General features: G+C 37.0%; 1 protein-coding gene across 3 annotated transcripts; it reads left to right on the top strand.

Moving 5' to 3' along the window:
* The first annotated feature begins 130 nt into the window (after window positions 1-130).
* LOC137405486 (F-BAR domain only protein 2-like) lies at window positions 131-19,170 on the top strand. 3 transcript variants are annotated; one of them, XM_068091766.1, is made up of 10 exons: window positions 131-710; window positions 864-1,050; window positions 1,217-1,404; window positions 2,405-2,569; window positions 4,630-4,789; window positions 6,899-6,925; window positions 10,957-11,161; window positions 15,603-15,768; window positions 16,114-16,293; window positions 18,305-19,170. In XM_068091766.1, exons 1-10 carry the CDS (start codon window positions 261-263, stop codon window positions 18,818-18,820), a joined length of 2,244 nt encoding a protein of 747 aa, XP_067947867.1. In that variant the 5' UTR covers window positions 131-260; the 3' UTR covers window positions 18,821-19,170. The 3 variants fall into 3 exon arrangements, with proteins under 3 accessions (XP_067947867.1, XP_067947865.1, XP_067947866.1); XM_068091764.1 differs by having other exon boundaries at window positions 131-1,050; XM_068091765.1 differs by lacking the exon at window positions 6,899-6,925 and having other exon boundaries at window positions 131-1,050.
* The last annotated feature ends 217 nt before the right edge of the window (window positions 19,171-19,387 follow it).

Genomic DNA, 19,387 nt, shown 5'->3' on the forward strand with positions numbered 1-19,387 from the left:
TTAAGTTAAATTGTAAAATTTTATATTAGTAAAATTTAATAATACAAAACTGTTACATTTTTTCTCAAATGTAAATTAATCGGCGGATGTTTTAATGTAAAGAAACTGTACTTCCGGTGATCAGCTTGTTTCCTGTATCGCGGCCGTCTCATAATTATTGCGATAAGACTAACATTTCATAGTACATGCGCTGTTCTAAACCGTGAGTTGTTGTAGGCCGTTGCGGTTTGGCGTGTCGTAATCTGTATTTTTTATTGATCATGTCCATGTTTGCTGATCACTTTTGGGGTGAGAAACATAATGGGTTCGAGGCTTTGTCACAAAACCTAAAACACGGAGAGCAGTCGTGCAAGGATATAGAAGACTTTGTAAAACAGTGTAGCAATGTAGAAGATTTGTATGTAAAATCTTTAACTAGACTGATCAGGAGTATTGGCAGTTACAATACAAGTAGCAGTTTTTCACCTGTTTGGCAAACTGTGAAAACGTCTTTCGAAAAATTATCTGCCTCTCACTCAGAACTCTCTAAAAGATGGAAGGAGCTCTCCAATGACATTCACAAATATTGGGAGTCTTTAGGAAAAAAGTATAAGACAATCAAGGATGGCCAAGTTACGACGTTAGAAACTGTACAGTCGATGCAGAGCATTACTACTATGCTGGCCAAGACCAAGGAGAACTATAACACCAAATTTAGCGACTACAAAAAGGTTCTCTCAGATAAATCAACCACGAAAAAGTTGGATAGAACAGAGTCAGATTTTAAAAAAGCAACTGAAGAATACAAATTGAATGTTGGCAAATATAATGCAACTTTAGAAGAATATAAGAAGCGAATGTCTGAAACAACAGAACTTTTTCAGGAAAATGAAGTGGAGTACCTGTCTAGTCTTGATCAGTTTGTGCGCAAGTTTACATCTATTCGAGATGATAAACATACAGAAATTGGAGAATTGCATTATGAGTTTCACTCAAGTTTGACAGAACTTTCCGTCGAATGTCTGCTCGATACATTTATTGAGACTAAAGGCACTGGAACTGAACCTCCAGGTATTTGTCCTTGTTTTTATGCTTTAGCTAGGGCAAGCAGGTAAAAAATACCGATATCTTATTGTCTTTGTATACTTGTTTGTGTAAACAAATTTGCCGGTATGATGAAGTGTCTTGGTTCCACAATGATTCAAGTACTACATGTACATTGCTTTTGTTATTTTAGAGCCTGTCTTGTTCGAAGAAGCCGACTTAGCTAGTCTTCCACCACCTCCATCACCAGAAGAAGGCGGTATTGCTGATTTACAGTCAGAGACACCTTCTGCTGCACAGACTACAAGTTCTATGATGCATTTGAACATAACTGGAATATTTAGGCGAAAGAAGAAGAAGAAGAATGTTGATAATGGAAAGGTAGAAATTATTGTTTTAAATTTTTTTCGTTAAGGTTAAAATCGGCAGCTTAAAATAATAGTGCATTAACAGTAGCAGATAACATTACAGACTGGGTTTTGAATAATATTGTTTTGAAATTTGACCGAAAACCAGGTTTTCTCAACATTTTCAAATCGTAAAAATGGATAGAAAAGTTAGTAGTTGTTCCAAAACTTTGACTGGAAACACCTGCAACACTATATAATTATATTAAGTTATAATTTTTTGAACTAGATTATCTAAAAACTGTTTCTTCAATATTCTTATTCATGAAAACAGTAGCCATCAGATGTCATCTGTTCAATAGGTTTTGAACAGATGACATCTGAGAATAGCTCATTTTTATTGACACTTTTTTAAATTTTAGTTTTTAAAAAGGAAAAAATTCTTTCTACTCCACATAATGATATGCGCAAGCCAATTGGTGTAGTTTTATAATCTTTGTTCAAAAAGTGACGTATTTTTGAAATATCTGTAATCTACGTCGACATCGTGTTATGATTATCTGTCATGTTGAGTAACCATGACGATGTAGCGTGGCCACTAGATGAGGAAAATGTAAGGGAATGGCGGCCAGCAGAAGTGCCGACCAATAAGCAATGCATTGCCTAATCGTTAGCATAGACATTATAATTTAGGTCAATATTTTGGCGAAAAGATGGCCTCCTTATGTCACAGCTTGGAGCAGGCAGCGCTAGTGTTTTTGTCTCTAAAACTGGTTTTTTGTCTTCTAACATCAGAATATGAATTGATGCAATTTTAAAATTTTGTCGTTTAACTTTAAATATCATCTTGTTGCTTGAGCCTATAAAAATTTTTTTCGTTTATTCCAATGTTGTTTCTGAGCATATTTTACTGTGAGATTTATATACCACTTAAAAGATTTAGCTGTTATATTATGTTGTTATGATAGTGTATTTCAATGGGGTAATACGGGAACATTAAGCAATGATTTTCAAAATTTTTACACATCTTTTAGGATGCAGATGCCGATTCAATTGACAAAGATTCAATTACTGACCAACCGAAGGTAGATGAGGAGGGCTTTTCTGTCATACCAGTGCAGTCACCTAAAGATGACTCCTGGGAAAGTAGTAGTGAGAGTGGCAGTGACACAGAAGAAAAGCGTCACAGTAAACTCAAGGTGCGGCATTGCCCATTTAGTAAATTTGCTAGTTCATCGTATTTACTACAGTCAAACCTTGATGTAGGATCAACATGCAAAATGAAATATGAGCAAATTTTTATCGCGACAAATAAATTGATTTCCAACTTACATAATTCAAGACTTTGAAACGCTGCAGTTAGTGCAAAAATCTGGCAGGAACTCAAAATGAAACATGAAAATGTGTGTATGATAAGGATATACATGTATGTATGTATGATAATTTGAACGATCAAATTTTTAGACCAATCAGCATTAGGTCTATTGTGTTGTTGGACCAATCATACTATTAGATGAGTTGGTTTTAGGACAATTGGCTTTGGACCGATTGTCCGGGACTGGTAAAACATGGTGACTCAAACTCGGCTCACACTATTGATAACACCGCATATAATTAGTTACTAGTACCCTGACAGTCGAGTGTGCCGTGAGAGGTTGTCAGGTGTGCAAATAAAGTACATAGAATAAGTATGCGCACAATTATTCTAAAAAAGAACTGGAAGGCGGACAATTAGCCCTAGTGTTTGAATATCGGGCTGCTAAGCCGAAATTCATGAGTTCAAAACTCGTACAAAGCAATCTTTTACTCCAAATTCTAACCGTGACTTCGGTCAGGCACGGCTCTTATTATAGTAAAGATTGCTATGTTTATGTTATGATTGAACTAGATGAATGACCGAAGGATACTTCGTCTGACCAAACGACGAGAGAATGTAGAGACAATTCCGTCTTGAGATAATACAACAGTCCATGTGTAAAAGTCTAATTTTATACAGATTTTTGCGATAGCCAGAAGGAAGAACTGGAAATTGAAGCGGGTAAAGGGACATTTGAAATTGAAACGGCACATTTAAAAACTACAAATTAAAAACTTGGTAGTTGATTTTAAAATGGTTTTTAAAGAAATTTAAAAAGAAAAACGAATGCATATGGTAGTAGTAATAACAGAAAGTACATACCCATTTAGCGTGAAACCTGCAATCGTGATAAGGATATCGCGAATATAATAGGTGGACTGATTAGAATGACTTAGCCTTGTGGTTAGGTGCGCGTGTTTTGCAAACTTGCGGCTGCAATCATCATGAGTTCAATTCCAGTGTCGTACGGATTCTCATTGATAGATTTTAAACGCTGTAACTGGACACAGCGACGACAAAAGACAAACACAGATTTATATAGATTAGAATTCCGAGCGCCAAGAAGAGAATCATGCACCTATAAACCTGGAAATAGCTGCAATGACACTAACTTTTTCTAATTTATATCTGATCTGGGGAGCCACATTTTACAAGTGCGGTGTGCTTCTACTGAGTTACACTCGTGTTGGAAGGTTCAAATGAGCTGCCATTTGATCATGATCACTGCTTTAAAACGCAGCTGTCATCTGAAACGCAGAGCGAATTTTGATGTCGACGCTGACCTGCTAATGGCTGACTCAATTATTACACTTATGGCTGTAGGATTACCTTATCTGGCATTCAGCATAAGTTCAGAGAACATGTGCCATACATTTTTGGCCATCATGAAGTATCACACCATAGAGACATTTGATTGTAAACGCTAACCATATAGGGACCTTATCAAATTAGAATGCACTAGTTTTTTGAGTGACTAAAGTTTTATTTTTGACGTAGGTCAAAAATGTTACAGAACTGCTAAAATATTATTTTAGTTTTGTAACGTTTTGAGATCAATGCTATAATCTAATTACTGTGAACACTCAAGTATTAAATCATTAATCTTAGTATATTGGTACTGCCGTTTTGATAATTGTTTAAACAAAAGCCAATTATGTGCAAAATGGCATTATTATTACAGGTTTTAAGTTTTTCTTAGTTGCTTTTAAGCCCTTTCCGGTTAGTTGAGTTTTAGTAGGCCCAAAACTCATTTTGGCAGCCAGTAATTCACTCTGGCCGGTTGAAGGTTATTTTGGTAAGTTTTAAGCTGAGCAGCCATGATTGATCGGTTTTAACATCTATAAGGAATACCGATAGTGTTGTTCATCAGTTGAGTGCCGACAACTCTAGCCTTTGCTTCAGGTAATGATTAAACCGCTCGGTGCTGGCTCACCTTCGGTCAACAGTTCCGATGGGCTGCGTATCAGCACACCAAGCCTCATCAAACCTACCGAGCAGACAGCTTCTCCAGAAGTAGTGGATCTACTTGGCAGCTTTTCTCCTAAAGATAGCGGCAGCAGGGGTGAGTTCACAACTTCACAGCTGCAATGTGATCGATTTGGATTGTTTTTATTAGGCGTTATCATTGCAAGACAAAGTGTGTTTTATAATGCCTTAAAATATGTAAACTTCAACCGTGAACGTTGACTATATAAGTCTAAATGTTTATGTTATTCTGTGAGAAGATAATCAAGTAGTCTTCTGCTTTCGCCATTTTTTGTTTCAACACAAATTGTTTGACGGTTTTATAGAGTTGTCTTCACCCGTTCTATTTTATTGATTTATGTTGTTAAGATGTCTGGTGATTTCTTCTTTGGATGTAATTATTAAATTCATATTATATACAGTCAAACATGGATAACTCGCCCACGGATAGCTCGAACACATGGTTAATTCGAACGGTTTCTTTGGTCCATTCCCACGTAATGATAAATTGCTATATATAACTCGAACTCAACACTGTTAATTCGAACTGTTTTTTTGCCCAACGGCTACCGAAACGGTTGTTATCGCTTTAGAAAATAACTTTATTCAAAGCCATAGAGCAAAACCTCATCTTTTCGTAATTCATAATCGTCGTTATTACCACCATCGGCAAAATATTTTTGTCAACGACTTTTCTAAAGGTTTGGTAAAATTTGATTTATACTGCTATACGATGAATAGCACGGGCTAGCCGGGTCACGCGTGCATGAATATGCAACGTTGATTCCATGTTGAATCAACGTTGGAATATTGAATGTTTAAAACGTCCTAAAAATTGTTGTAATTAAACGTATACGTTGTCTTAGCTACAAAACACTATTCATCGTTTGACCTAAACACAGAATACGTGTGTACATTCAATAAGTATCTATTAAAAAAGCGTGAGTGATATAGAATGTACGTAAAACCTCGTAAAACTTCTAATTGAACTGCCTCGGAGTGTTGCTCTTAACGAATCCCAGGTAAAGTAAGGTAATCTTTGCAGAAACCTCAAGCAAAAACGGCAAAATTGATCGTGGGTAAACCCCCAAAAGAAAAAAATGTCTTTTCTTTTGAGCATTTCAACAACGATCAAGTTTTGCCAATGTCAATCTAAAAAACGTCCTGGCAATAACATCACCTCAAACAATGAACCAATCTCAAGTGATAGAAAAATCTCTATACTTTTTGATAAAAACGTTTTAAACTTTACATTAGAAGCATTTAATTCGAAACAAGCCATTTGTGCTTTTGATTTATATTATAGTTTGTATATGTACATGTATCTACTAATAAATAAGTAAATACATGGACTTGTGACAGTGCTCTGATAACTTGAACGCTCTGATAATTCGAACACTTTTGCTCGATCCCGTGAAGTTCGAGTTATCCATGTTTGACTGTATTGGTGTTTAATCTGTCTCTTTTGTTACCTCTGCGACTAGCTCCATTATCATACTGTTCTTTTCTCACGTATGCTTAACATTTTATTGCCATTAGTAATCTACAGAATTATATTTTTCGTTACATGCCAAACAAAAATGAGAAGACAAAAATCCTGAATTAGTGAATGAGTTGAACAGACGGGTTTTAAAAGTTGGCAATCTAATAGTATTGTGAAAGAGTTAGTGAATTGAAGGTCCTAGTAACAGGAAGTTCATAAACAAAACATACTATGGTGGATGTAGTATGTTAGTGTCATGGAATAGAAAACGATGTTTGTCACATGTCTGGAAGGATAAATACAAATATTCAGGGCATAGTTTATGCAGGATTTGAAACCTGTAACACAAATGCAGATATGAGCAAGTTTGGGATAAGGCAATACGCTTGAAGATTTTGTGATGTGATTTGTGAAAGTGTGGTGAGCTCATGTTCACTATGGTATCTTTGTTCTTTAATCACAATAGCATTAGATTATTGTTTAAATGTACATTTGCTCAGATATTTTCAACTGGTACTACTCATTGCTCATGTTGCATACACCTAAATGCTGGCTCTGTAACAACTTGTTTCAACAACATTGCTACTTCGTGTGAAGGTGAGATTTGATGTTTTAGCTCTCACTGCGTATGATATATTCAAGAGTAAGTCATTCTGTTGTACCGTTTCAGTTGTAGTCTTGCTCACCCTCTCCTGCGTATATAGATATTCCTTTTTTGTTTAGTTGACAGCGGATCAAGGCTCAATAAACGTATGTGCAGTTATGCTAGGCTTATTCTTCGGGTCTCTCAAACTGCATTAGCTCGCTGTGCTTGGCTTAATTTTTTCAGAGTTGCCTGGTCTTGTAGTTCACTATTATATACGGGTGACTGTTGCATACGGGTGACTGTTGCATACGGGTGACTGTTACATACGGGTGACTGTTGCATACGGGTGACTGTTGCATACGGGTGACTGTTGCATACGGGTGACTGTTACATACAGGTGACTGTTGCATACGGGTGACTGTTGCGTACTTGACTGGGAAATGTCAATGAACTAAAGTTGCTCCTTTTTACAAATTTTAGAATTGCATTTTAAAATCTTCCGTCGCAGAACAACTGTTTTTCTAGTCATATTGGCTGGAAACTGATTATTCTATGAAGGGTGGTGGGGTTCAGGCTCCGCGATTTTGACAGGAAGTTTATAATAATTGTTTGTCTATCATGGCGGAAGGATCATTTGTTATTTTGTTGTTGACAATGGTTGGCCAAATCCGGCATCAGGTCATGTGAATTTGGTTTGGGAAAATCTGACCGCGGTATTTTGAAGCACTTTCCTGGTGTGTAAGCAATAGAATCGTAAACAAGTGTGGCTTTGAGGCTATTCATAGCGCAAGAAAAGGCTGAGTTTCTAGGTCAGTCATGTGTGATGCTGCTCAAGGAACTGGTGATAAACTAATCTAAAAACCATTCTTCTTGTCAGATGACTGTAACTAAATTGCAATTGCGTTAAAGGTTTTTTCCTTGTTAGTTATTCTGTTTATTATCGTCTTCATCCAACATCCGAGGCCACATGAGAATCGTACAATGCATATCGCACACTGTTAAATCGGATAGCTTGTTCAGCTTTCTTTGCACCCGCTATGTTCTAACTGGGCCTGTTGGACTACCACTGTTTGCCTCCGTGTTTGTTGTCAAGGATTCCTAATAGTCGGCTCACATAAATCAAACAAGCACATTCACCAAACTATTTCAAATATGCCAACATAAATGGACAGTGACCAGTTGGAATCTTCTATGACTCGTATTCATGGATGTACTATTTGTAGAAGTGTATTCTCTTATGGCTATCTTATCACATCGGTTTAAAGCCTCCTATTGTATTATACTTGTTATGGAGGCGTTCACTTTGTCTTTACAGTTGCAACAATTAAATGACCCATTCTGCGCTGTACCTTATGTGGCTCAATAGTTTCTAGTCAGCAATTGTTGGAAGTTTGCCAGCATTGCTGACAGACCGGGATATCTCGAACTGATACCACTCTTATGTGCAACTCATTGAGTTGGAGTTTTCTTATCAGTATAGGTATTTAGACTTACACAAAGTTCTAGTTGATTTTATCAGCAAGTAGCAGTATTTTTCTATCATTTGGGATTATTTTTTTATGTCTGAGGTGATCTGACTGTCAGGATGTTTCAAGATTAAAAGCAAAAAAATTTGATCCTGGTTAAAGATGTGGTTGCGTCAAATTTGAGTTGATCTTAAAAGAAAGCTTTTCTCTCTATCAGTTGATATGTTGTTTGTTGTGTTACGCGATCGCATTGCCAAGATATTTGAAGATTAAAACCGAAAAAATCTGATCGCCGTAAAAACGCTCAGGCCACCAAAACGTGCCCAGACTTGCCCAAAATGATGTCACGCGTTAGGCAACCTGTCTCTATCTCTCGTATTCACATCGGGTATTTGCGATAAAAGTCTAGTCTTACGCGGCTCTATTGGCATATATCTTATTTTGTATTTGCTCATGTTGGCTAGAATAAAATTTTAAATCCTGCTACAGATGCATTATTATGAATGTTTCAAAGGCCTCAAATAACGAAAATTGAAAATTTGTTCTACTCACTTTCTCCAAATGTTGTGTAAACATTTGGGTGCCGACTACCAATTCTACCGGTCTACGGTAATTCTGTCAAGTCACTTATGTAGAACGCGGTCTTTGTATCAGCACAGTTCTGCAGCTACCCATACTAACGATATACAGCCTCCCATAAGTCCCTCCCACCTTATGTCCGTCGCCTATCCTTGGGGCGGGGCTGTATATCATTGCCTACACCGTCTACGTACTAGTTTCTTACTAGTAGTATTCTTACCGAATACTACCTAAGTGAAATAAGCAAGCCACGTCTTTGACAGGGATAGAGTTTTAAGGATGAGAAGTCTGCTGCAAACTGGATTTGAACTCACATTCTCCAGTTTTGCGGACATCCATATACCATATCCAATTCACTACAATATTCTGCAAATCATGTTTTGCATTATCTTCAACAATATTATTTTATTATATAATTTTTACAAGCAAAAATATTGTCATCTCGGCATAAAGCTTTTATTAAAAATATTCATCAAGTCGTGGCCACTCACATAGTATTAGCTGATACAATAAGACAAATTCATCTACTGCAACAAACTCAAACAAAACATCATGGCTTATGCAGCACGCATTCAAGTCTCTCTTTCCCCTTTATGGCAGTTTCCACACTGACAAAGCTTCTTCAGCTGGTGGGACGACATAAACATTCTGTAATCAGTAAAACAAATGCAATAAATATGTCATTCATAGATATGTCATTCTAAAGCGTATCTATTGACAGCTTCCAAATTGGGAGTTAAATAGATTGCGAGTGTAATTTTAAAAACGAATAAACATTTAATAAAGGCACAAGTACGCCAAGCCTACGATTCGAAGCTTTGGTTCTGGAAATTAAAGATTTGCAATGATCAATCGATTTTACCCACTTCCTACGAGTGAAAATAATTTGTAATCATGACTCTAATTTACCAAAGAAAATTCGAAAAAATATTATAGCTAGGTAAAACAGCAGATAAGCTATGAAACGATGATTAGAGATAGCAAAGAATTATCATTTTATTAATTAGTATATGTATTTATGACTATCAAAATATTACATTTACTTAAGTATAGAAGACTCTAAGTTAATTTACCTCCATTCGGTCTTCCTCTGCAGCAAAACGCTGCTGACGCCTGTCAGCTTTGACCATAGGCTGTCTACTCCAATCTTTTACTAAAAGTTGCTCAGATAACTCTGAGTAGCGGTCGCTCGAACTTGAAGCCATTTTACAACTATGTATAACTTAGTAATTGTTGAAACGCGTTGAATCAGTAACGGTGAGGATGAATTCTCTAATTTTGAGAATCTTCGAGATCACAGACAACGCGTTTTACGAGTGATAACATTTATTATGGCCTATATAAAAATTTCGCGCGCATGATTGGCTAACGAAGCGACCTCATATTTATTGCTCGTGGTTTCGTTTCAGATACCTTGCTTGTGACGTCACGAAAAAGGCACCCGCTGGAACGTGAGCTTTTTAAAAGAGGGCCTCATTCAAACGCATATATCTCTGGACAGGGTTGGTCTACAAAGACAAAAATAGCATCAAATTGTAGCTGATGTTTTAGCCTTTTATGGGTCTTAATTTCATTAAATTGAATTTTTTGACGCAACCACATCTTTAACAAGTCAGAAATGACCGTCTAATGAAATGGCGAAATGACGTAGCTAGTTGCGATCTTCGCGATAGTTGATATCAGCTATTGCGTTCAAGTTGCAGCGTTACGCGTCTCTATTCTGTCGATCTTTTTGCAACTTTAGATGTCATAATCACACTTTCGCTTGATCTGAGCGTTTTAATCGCAATCAAGATGATTGTTCTTGAAACTTCCTTCTAGTCACATCACCTCAAATATCTAAGATAGTCGCGAATAATTGAAGAATACAGTTGATTTCTGATAAATTCTACTAAACCTTTGCGCAAATTCATCTTTAAAGATTTGGTGACCTGGCAGCATGGCCATCTGCATCTTCTAAATAATGCTGTCTGGCATGAGCCTGCTTTTGTGAATGCTAAAGAGGCTTTAACACCAATATGATGGTTCTCAAGGCTTATCTCTCTAACGTATCTGTTTGTATAACTGATATGGTCTCTTTGGCCCCTTCTCTTCAACGGTATTATTATTGGCCATCAACGTTGATGGCAGTTTGTATGTATTTTGTGTAGGGACAACTCCCATCTCTTGGGCAAACGTTCCTTCAACGGAGACTCAGCTAACTGAGGAAGACAGAGAAGTATTTGATACATGGAAGACGAACAACACGAATAGCAATTGCCATCCGACTCCCTCTCTTGTCATTCCTGGACTGCCCAGACCTCCATCACGAAAAGACATCGCCAGCAACAACACTGGCCGAATCAGCGCTGGAAGGTTTGTCATAGCAGTTGATGTCCACATTATAATGTGAATACCATAAATCCTCGTGTATAAGCCACACCTGTGAACCTTAAATTTGATTTAAAAGTGTGCGGTGCGGCTTCTACACGCAGTCTAAAGATTATATCTTTAGACTACTTTTTAGAGTGTTCAAATGCTAATAACATTTTATTCAACATTAAAAGGTCAGGAAACATCCAGTACAGTGCACCCTTAGTATTCGATTTTGATTCGTTCCAGGGCTGGCCTCGTATGGTGGAAAAATCGTATGTAGGGGTATAGAAACCATAGTAATTATATAATGCAAACATCCCCTGGTAAAAATCGTCAAAATTTTATATAAGTGCTGTACATATTAAAAATTAGTAACAAAATAGTTACAAGTATGCTAACCTTAGTAATTATAGTTACCTACAGTAACTTTATTGTATCAAGTGTATTTAGTGGTTATGATCTGCAATAAAATGTAACATTATAATGTACCATATACAGTACGTATCGTAGGCAGTTCTTACCCTCAAGACAGAAGTACGTATAACATAAACTTGAATTCACCTCAAATAAGTTTAGCTTACTAAACACACACTTTAAGCTAAGTTGTAGTATGTATTTTTAACTATTTTACTCAATTTCAACTTTTTATCACTAAATTTTTTCGCTTATTAGTTTTTCTCGTCGCTTCCACTATAACTTTTAGCGGGTCTGTTTAAAACCTCTTTCAACGTATTTTGGCAAGAAAGCCCGAACGTTGCTAGTTTCGTAATGAAGTGGATCGTTTTAGCAGCTTAAGAGAAGTTGTCGGACCTTGTGTTTGAAGGGATCGCAACTCCAACTTTGCTACTCGTTTTAAAGGGCAAGTATTACCGTTTTACATATGAGAATTGCTGAACTGAGAGACTCTTTCAGACTCTTTCAGGTGTGAAAATATTTTCGACGGACTGCATTATGTTGTCTTTGTTATTTTGATGTCCGTAAAAAGCACACCAACTGCCAAATTTGAAACCAGGCAAAAGTTTTGTTGAATTCATATGATGAAATAAGATTCGTATGGTGAGGTGAAATATGAGGTCATGGTCACTGCCATATGACATCTCCAGCATTTGATTCCATTTTTCAGGTTGATTTTCATGATGCCAAAAACTACAGCAGCATTTTGGATGGCGGTTTCCAAATCTATATTCACAACTTTCAATTTGAACGTGGCACCATATTTTGACCTTCTGAAAAGATCGGTTACAAAACGTGCTCGCTGATTTGGTACCTGTTTACTGTGGTTTTCAGAAGACGTAGCATTTTCCTCACAAATGTGAGAACACTCATTGGTCGATTGCCACCTCGTCAGTTCCCGCGTGCATGTAATTACAGAGAGACAGTCAACTCAGCAAATGAATCACGTGGTCAAGTTGAATTACCAATACGTTAAATGAATGGAAAATCATGGGTGTGGCTTATACACGCTGTATACCTATAGAACTTATACACGCTGTATACCTATAGAACTTATACACGCTGTATACCTATAGAACTTATACACGCTGTATACCTATAGAACTTATACACGCTGTATACCTATAGAACTTATACACGCTGTATACCTATAGAACTTATACACGCTGTATACCTATAGAACTTATACACGCTGTATACCTATAGAACTTATACACGCTGTATACCTATAGAACTTATACACGCTGTATACCTATAGAACTTATACACGCTGTATACCTATAGAACTTATACACGCCGTATACCTATAGAACTTATACACGCTGTATACCTATAGAACTTATACACGCTGTATACCTATAGAACTTATACACGCTGTATACCTATAGAACTTATACACGCCGTATACCTATAGAACTTATACACGCTGTATACCTATAGAACTTATACACGCTGTATACCTATAGAACTTATACACGCTGTATACCTATAGAACTTATACACGCCGTATACCTATAGAACTTATACACGCCGTATACCTATAGAACTTATACACGCCGTATACCTATAGAACTTATACACGCCGTATACTTATAGAACTTATACACGCCGTATACCTATAGAACTTATACACGCTGTATACCTATAGAACTTATACACGCTGTATACCTATAGAACTTATACACGCTGTATACCTATAGAACTTATACACGCCGTATACCTATAGAACTTATACACGCTGTATACCTATAGAACTTATACACGCCGTATACTTATAGAACTTATACACGCCGTATACCTATAGAACTTATACACGCTGTATACCTATAGAACTTATACACGCTGTATACCTATAGAACTTATACACGCTGTATACCTATAGAACTTATACACGCTGTATACCTATAGAACTTATACACGCTGTATACCTATAGAACTTATACACGCTGTATACCTATAGAACTTATACACGCTGTATACCTATAGAACTTATACACGCTGTATACCTATAGAACTTATACACGCTGTATACCTATAGAACTTATACACGCCGTATACCTATAGAACTTATACACGCCGTATACCTATAGAACGATCTTCAAAGTTTGTAGTGTGGCCGATGCATAAGCCGGTTCATACACAAGGATTTACGATGTTTTGGTGATCGTTTTTTTGTTGTTTTTGCTTCAAGATTCGAAGCGAAGTTTTAGTTCAGTTACGAGGTTGAGGATAGGCTGTTATCTGGTACCACAGTGACATAAGATTGTTCTAATTAATATAAATATATTTTCAAATAAAAATTGCGATGAATTTATTACCTTTGCAGTTTTCTAGTGAATATTTTCGGTATTCATAAGCTTGTTCAGTTAATAGTACTGTTGTATAGTTGCACAAGCACAGTCATGCAGAATAGGTCAATTCTATTGCAATAAAAGTTAGCTTTTGGTAATTTTGTGGTGCATTTCTATTAGGTATTTTTATAAATTTTGAAAATCGCCGTCATCGTTGCTTAGTAAAGAAAAGCAGCGATACATGCGTATCTTGATCATATTGACTGGACTTGCCAAGCTATAATCTACTTTATAATATTAGGACTAGTATCTGTGCTATCATGTACTATTGAGTATTATATGGTGAAGTCTGATGGCTGTGACTTGGTGACTGTGACTTAGTAAAAGAAATCTGATGATCTTTCAACACTTTGTACATTCACAGCTGTTGCTACTGAATACATTCAGAACTTAAACTGATCATTGCTTCTTATGAAAGTGAAACTGATCATTGCTTGTAATGGAAGTGGAACTTATCATTGCTTGTGATAAAAGTGAAACTGATGATTGCTTGTGATGAAAGTAAAACAGATCATTCCTTGTGATGGAAGTGAAACTGATCATTGCTCCTTATGAAAATGAAACTGCTCATTGCTGGGCATGTTGGGTACAATAATTGGGTGTTCAAATGTAATGACCATCTGGAAATGTAAATTAGTTGTGCCAACATTTGCTTTTATTTTGAAAAACTGGAAACACATGTTGGCTATGAGTATTTTGATGCAATTCTCAGATAACCTCATAATGATAAAAATATTGAATGGATCTTTGGAGACAAGGAGATATCGAACAGTTTGGTAAAACTTAATCCTGCTGAGTGTGAAATATTGCTGAAGTTTTAATTTCCTCAAATATAATATGCCATCGATAAAATCAGAACAAAGTGCATATGCAGAGCTGCTAGCATTTGTTATTGTTAAATGGTGATCTCCCATAAGTATCTCGAAGGCACTGACATGCAGTTTCCCTTTATCGCTCTGTTTTCAGTAATATAACAAACGGCTAGATATATTTACGCCTCATGTGATCATTAGTCGTTTTACAAACATTCCTTATTTATAAATATAGGATTTTGTATAATTTAATTAATAGCTTTGTTCAATTTATGGCAGCTATCGCTGCCTAGAGAATTTAGCCTGCAAACAACAGATAGTGGTTTGATTAATAAAAAGGGCAATGGCAGGAGGGCACCCAGCCTAAAATTTCTGCCTCTTGCAAGAGTTTGAGTTGTGGCCCTAATAAAGGCATTTGATGTGTCTACTAAATGTTTGTCAACCCGCACAGGTGCCCTCTTTAGCTTGTATTCTTGATTCTGTTCCCTTGATGCAAAGAAAGCTCCAATGATAGAAACACTTGCTCAATGCAAGCACCTATTATGTCCTGACAAAATTCTACATTGATCTTTTCAGAATCATTAGTCACGACTGATGCTGGATTAAACTAAACTAGGTTTTCCTTTCCGTTTACCCTAGAAATATGAGATGTAGCCTTAGTAGTACGGGAGATTGAGAGTTCTTAGGTCGACGTGATGATAGCAGATATGCAGTCTAACTCAGATTACTCTTGGTAGGTATAGTCCATTGCCTTGGTAGGTATAGTCTATTGCCTTGGTAGATATAGTCCGTTGCCTTGGTAGGTATAGTCCATTGTCTTGGCAGGTATAGTCCATTGTCTGGAATGCTTACAAAGAACTACGACGCGTTTCCGCAGTCCAACGTGCAGACATTCTCAGCCAATCAAAATTCTGTCGACACAATACCAATAGCTATTGCGCTGACAGAGAACATCAAGTCCAAGATTAGGGGCGCTGAACATGAATCGCAGGTAACTTTTTCCTTTATCATTCCCAGTTGCTACAGTTCGTTCTAGCACTGCCTTTGTTGAATTGTTGCCACTGCTTTTGTTTACTTTACACATCTGCCGTAAAGCCACAGATTTCACGACGTTGTTGATATTTGCTGTTACCCATTTCCTTATAGCAAGTCACACTAGTGCTCATTCAAGGGAGTGTAAAAAGATTTTTTAGAAGAACAATGTTTAACAGCTTTTTATGTAAAAGAAGAGCATTTCAGGGCAGCGAGTAACTGAGGAGATAACTCTAACTCTGCATAGTATACTAAAAGGTTGATGTATGTATCAGTTAGTAAGGGTGCGATTTCGGAATGGCAGGTCGACGGTGAGGTTATGATATCCTTCCCTGCTGAGATCCTATCCAAAGGAAGTCTTCCAAAGTTGACGTTTCGAATCGCTGGCAGATCACCTGACCAAGTTCAGGTTCATTCACAGTTGATTTCTAGTGATGGAGACCAACACAGTTTCAACGAATCGACACTTCTTGAGTACTTGAAGGTAAATCCATTTCTATAACTTCTTGTTTTATGCTGTACTTACTCGTTTACCTAACATGTATGGCCCTTTGTGATTTAGCGCTCTTCTTGTTCATGCTGACATGTTCTGAAGGGTGGGACACCAAGGATCCTCGTCACAGTTCAAATTGCTATTCTAATGTACATGCTGCAGTCATGGTTGCATGCACACAATTGCGCGCATTGGTTTGCAAACATAAGCGCACATGCCCTCACGGGCCCAATGGTACACATGACCTCACCGACATACACACATAGGCACTCATGCATAGGCACTTGGAACCCTCATGCTCTCACACCCACACACATGTGGCACCGCCGATGCTGCTGCGATCTGAGGATTTAAGAGTGAGTAAAGGCGTGGTCACACGAGAACCAAACTAAATGACGCAAAACGACGTCGCTCTCAGCTGTAAAAAGTTCGGCCGAAGACATTTCTGGCCGAAACGAACCATTTCGGTACTGCTCGAAATTTCGTGGCCGAACCCTTGCTCCTATTGGCTGGTTAAAATTCTAGAATTCTAGCGAGCACGCGTCACATTTCTCCTTACGTGCGGGTGAGTAAAGTTAAAAAAGAAATGGGACAATACTTTTATTTTGTTAAATAAACAACATGAAGCAATTTACGACAAGATTCACCCGGACTTGTGATTGTGTTGCATAAATGTAAGATGTTGCACTTAAGTTTTGCATAAATGTAAGAGAATGGTTGTGATTTTCTTTTGTGTAGAATATAAGTAATGTATCATATTCATCCTGATTAAGTATCGTTGACTGATTTATTTATGTAAAACCACAGTACTATGATAAAGACTATTTTGTTTGTTACGTACTCAGCATAGAAAAACATTAATATGTTAATAAAAAAATATAATTATGTTGATGGGAAGGGTTGGCAAAATCTTTGTATCAAGTGATTTATTTTGAGCAGCTAAACGATCTTCTGATAAATCTGCTGTGTAATTATAATTTATAATTGTTCCTCAAAGATTTTTGTTTACAATAGAAATATTTAACTCAAATACATAAAAACTACTAATGAAACCGTGTCCTCTCTCTATACGTATGGTATCTAGGAAGCGAAGTTACTTCGGTGTCGTGTGACATGTGCCACGAACCGAAGCAGCCTCCGAACCGATTCTACGTCGGTTCGGTGCTCGTGTGACCACGCCTTAACACTCATGTCTGAAGTGTTTCTTCACTCGGATTAGCTTACTTTTGTTCATCATTTTTAATTAGAAACTGCTTGAAAAGATATTAATGTGTGCATACTATTATGCTCGTGTGCGCATACTGTCCATGCTTGTGTGCGCATACTGTCCATGCTCGCATGCACTACATTTGCTCTAGATACCTGATTGCTATCATACTGTACAATATATGCAAAGCTGATGACCTGCATATTTAAATGATTTAATTCTATTTGAAAACTAGTTTAAGATAGCCTGGGAATACGTATTTGATATGTGAGAGATAAAATGATCATGCAGTTTAATGAATTTCACTCTGTCAACAGATTTAAGCCCTAACTGTTGGTCAAGGTATCGCTTCACACCACCAGTTTGCTAGAACACATCCCTGTGTGAAAATGCTGGGAAGTCTTTTATTGACTGCTAGATTTTGTATGATTTGGTTTTAAGTGAGATCATTTTGGGAGTTATCTACTCCTAAATGTTATAATTAGGTGATATGTTCACTGTAACCTGTTGTGTTTGCAAGACTGTATAGACTGTGTCATCTTTGTTGGTAACTTCTGTTCTGCTTTCTTCACTGTTCAAACATGCTTACAGAAATGTTCAAAAATTTTTTCTAGTCATTGGAATATTATCGGCTGATGATAGAATATGTCCCTAATTCTCAAACCTGCTGCTAGATATGATATAGTTTCACATATTTGCTGTTAGACCACATCAGCGTGATGAAATACAATACACACACATTTTCATTTGCTGTATCAATGGGTTTGGTTTGTATTTGAGCATTTCTCTTCACAGAAAAAGCAAGCGCAAGAACCACATCTAAAACATTTCAACCTAGAGATAGCTCGGTACACTCTCAACGTCACCTCTCTTCCTCTCATACCGGTAGCCTATTGGAAGTGTGAGCCAGATACTACGGACCTAAGGCTAGAATATGAATATGTAGGCAGTGCCCTTAGCAAGCCTCTACCTCTCACACAGGTCCAGTTCATTGTGCCAGTAAATGGAGGTGTTTCAAATGTGCAAAGTATGCCTGAAGGAGTCTGGAGTCCTCCACACGAGAAAATCCTATGGAGGCTTCCAGAGCTAAAGACTGGTGCTGGTAGCAAAGGTAATTTAAAAGCTAGATTTTCCTTGAACAAAGGCCCTAGTACTCCATCCTCTGTCGCCATTCAGTTCTTGTGCGATGGCACAATCCTCAGTGGCACAGAGTTTGAAGTCGTCTCTAAGCAGTATCGTATTTCGCTTACTAAACAACGTATGATTGCTAAATTCCTCGTTGACACGGATAAACTGGTGACGTATGTTTAGACATTTTCTTGAGTAGCGAATAATTCTATTATATTGTTCTCTATGATTGTTGCATTTTGTTCTATTGACATAATGAGATGAACTCGAAGCACCAGACTCATTCCTTTTTATATTGTCATATCGAGAGGTTGTTGGTTGTTCTATCGCATAGACAATTTTAATTCTGCCAAATGTGTCTTTTTTGTTTTCTAAACTCCACGAATGGTGCATTATCTTAAAGTTTCATGCAAAGCTTACATACCGCTATAGATGTGTAATGCATAAGTCAGTCTATCATATAGTAAATCTATCGCCTTTTTTAAAATGATCTTGTATTTTTGTTATTGTATATATATTTATTGAACATGTTATGCAAGTTATCTGTAATTATTTGTAAATTGTTAAATTCTTTTCTTGTAATATCAACATTTCCAATACACATGATCAAGCTAAAAAATTAGGATACAGAAGTTCGGGATGACAAATTTTACTATTGTAAGTTGTACAATGTGAACAATAATCATGGAATACAAACATACAACTTGTGATAGGGGTGTTTATAATCATAACGCCATGTTTAGAAGTATC

The sequence above is a fragment of the Watersipora subatra genome, chromosome 9 (genome assembly GCF_963576615.1).
Source record: "Watersipora subatra chromosome 9, tzWatSuba1.1, whole genome shotgun sequence".
NCBI classification, from domain to species: domain Eukaryota; kingdom Metazoa; phylum Bryozoa; class Gymnolaemata; order Cheilostomatida; family Watersiporidae; genus Watersipora; species Watersipora subatra.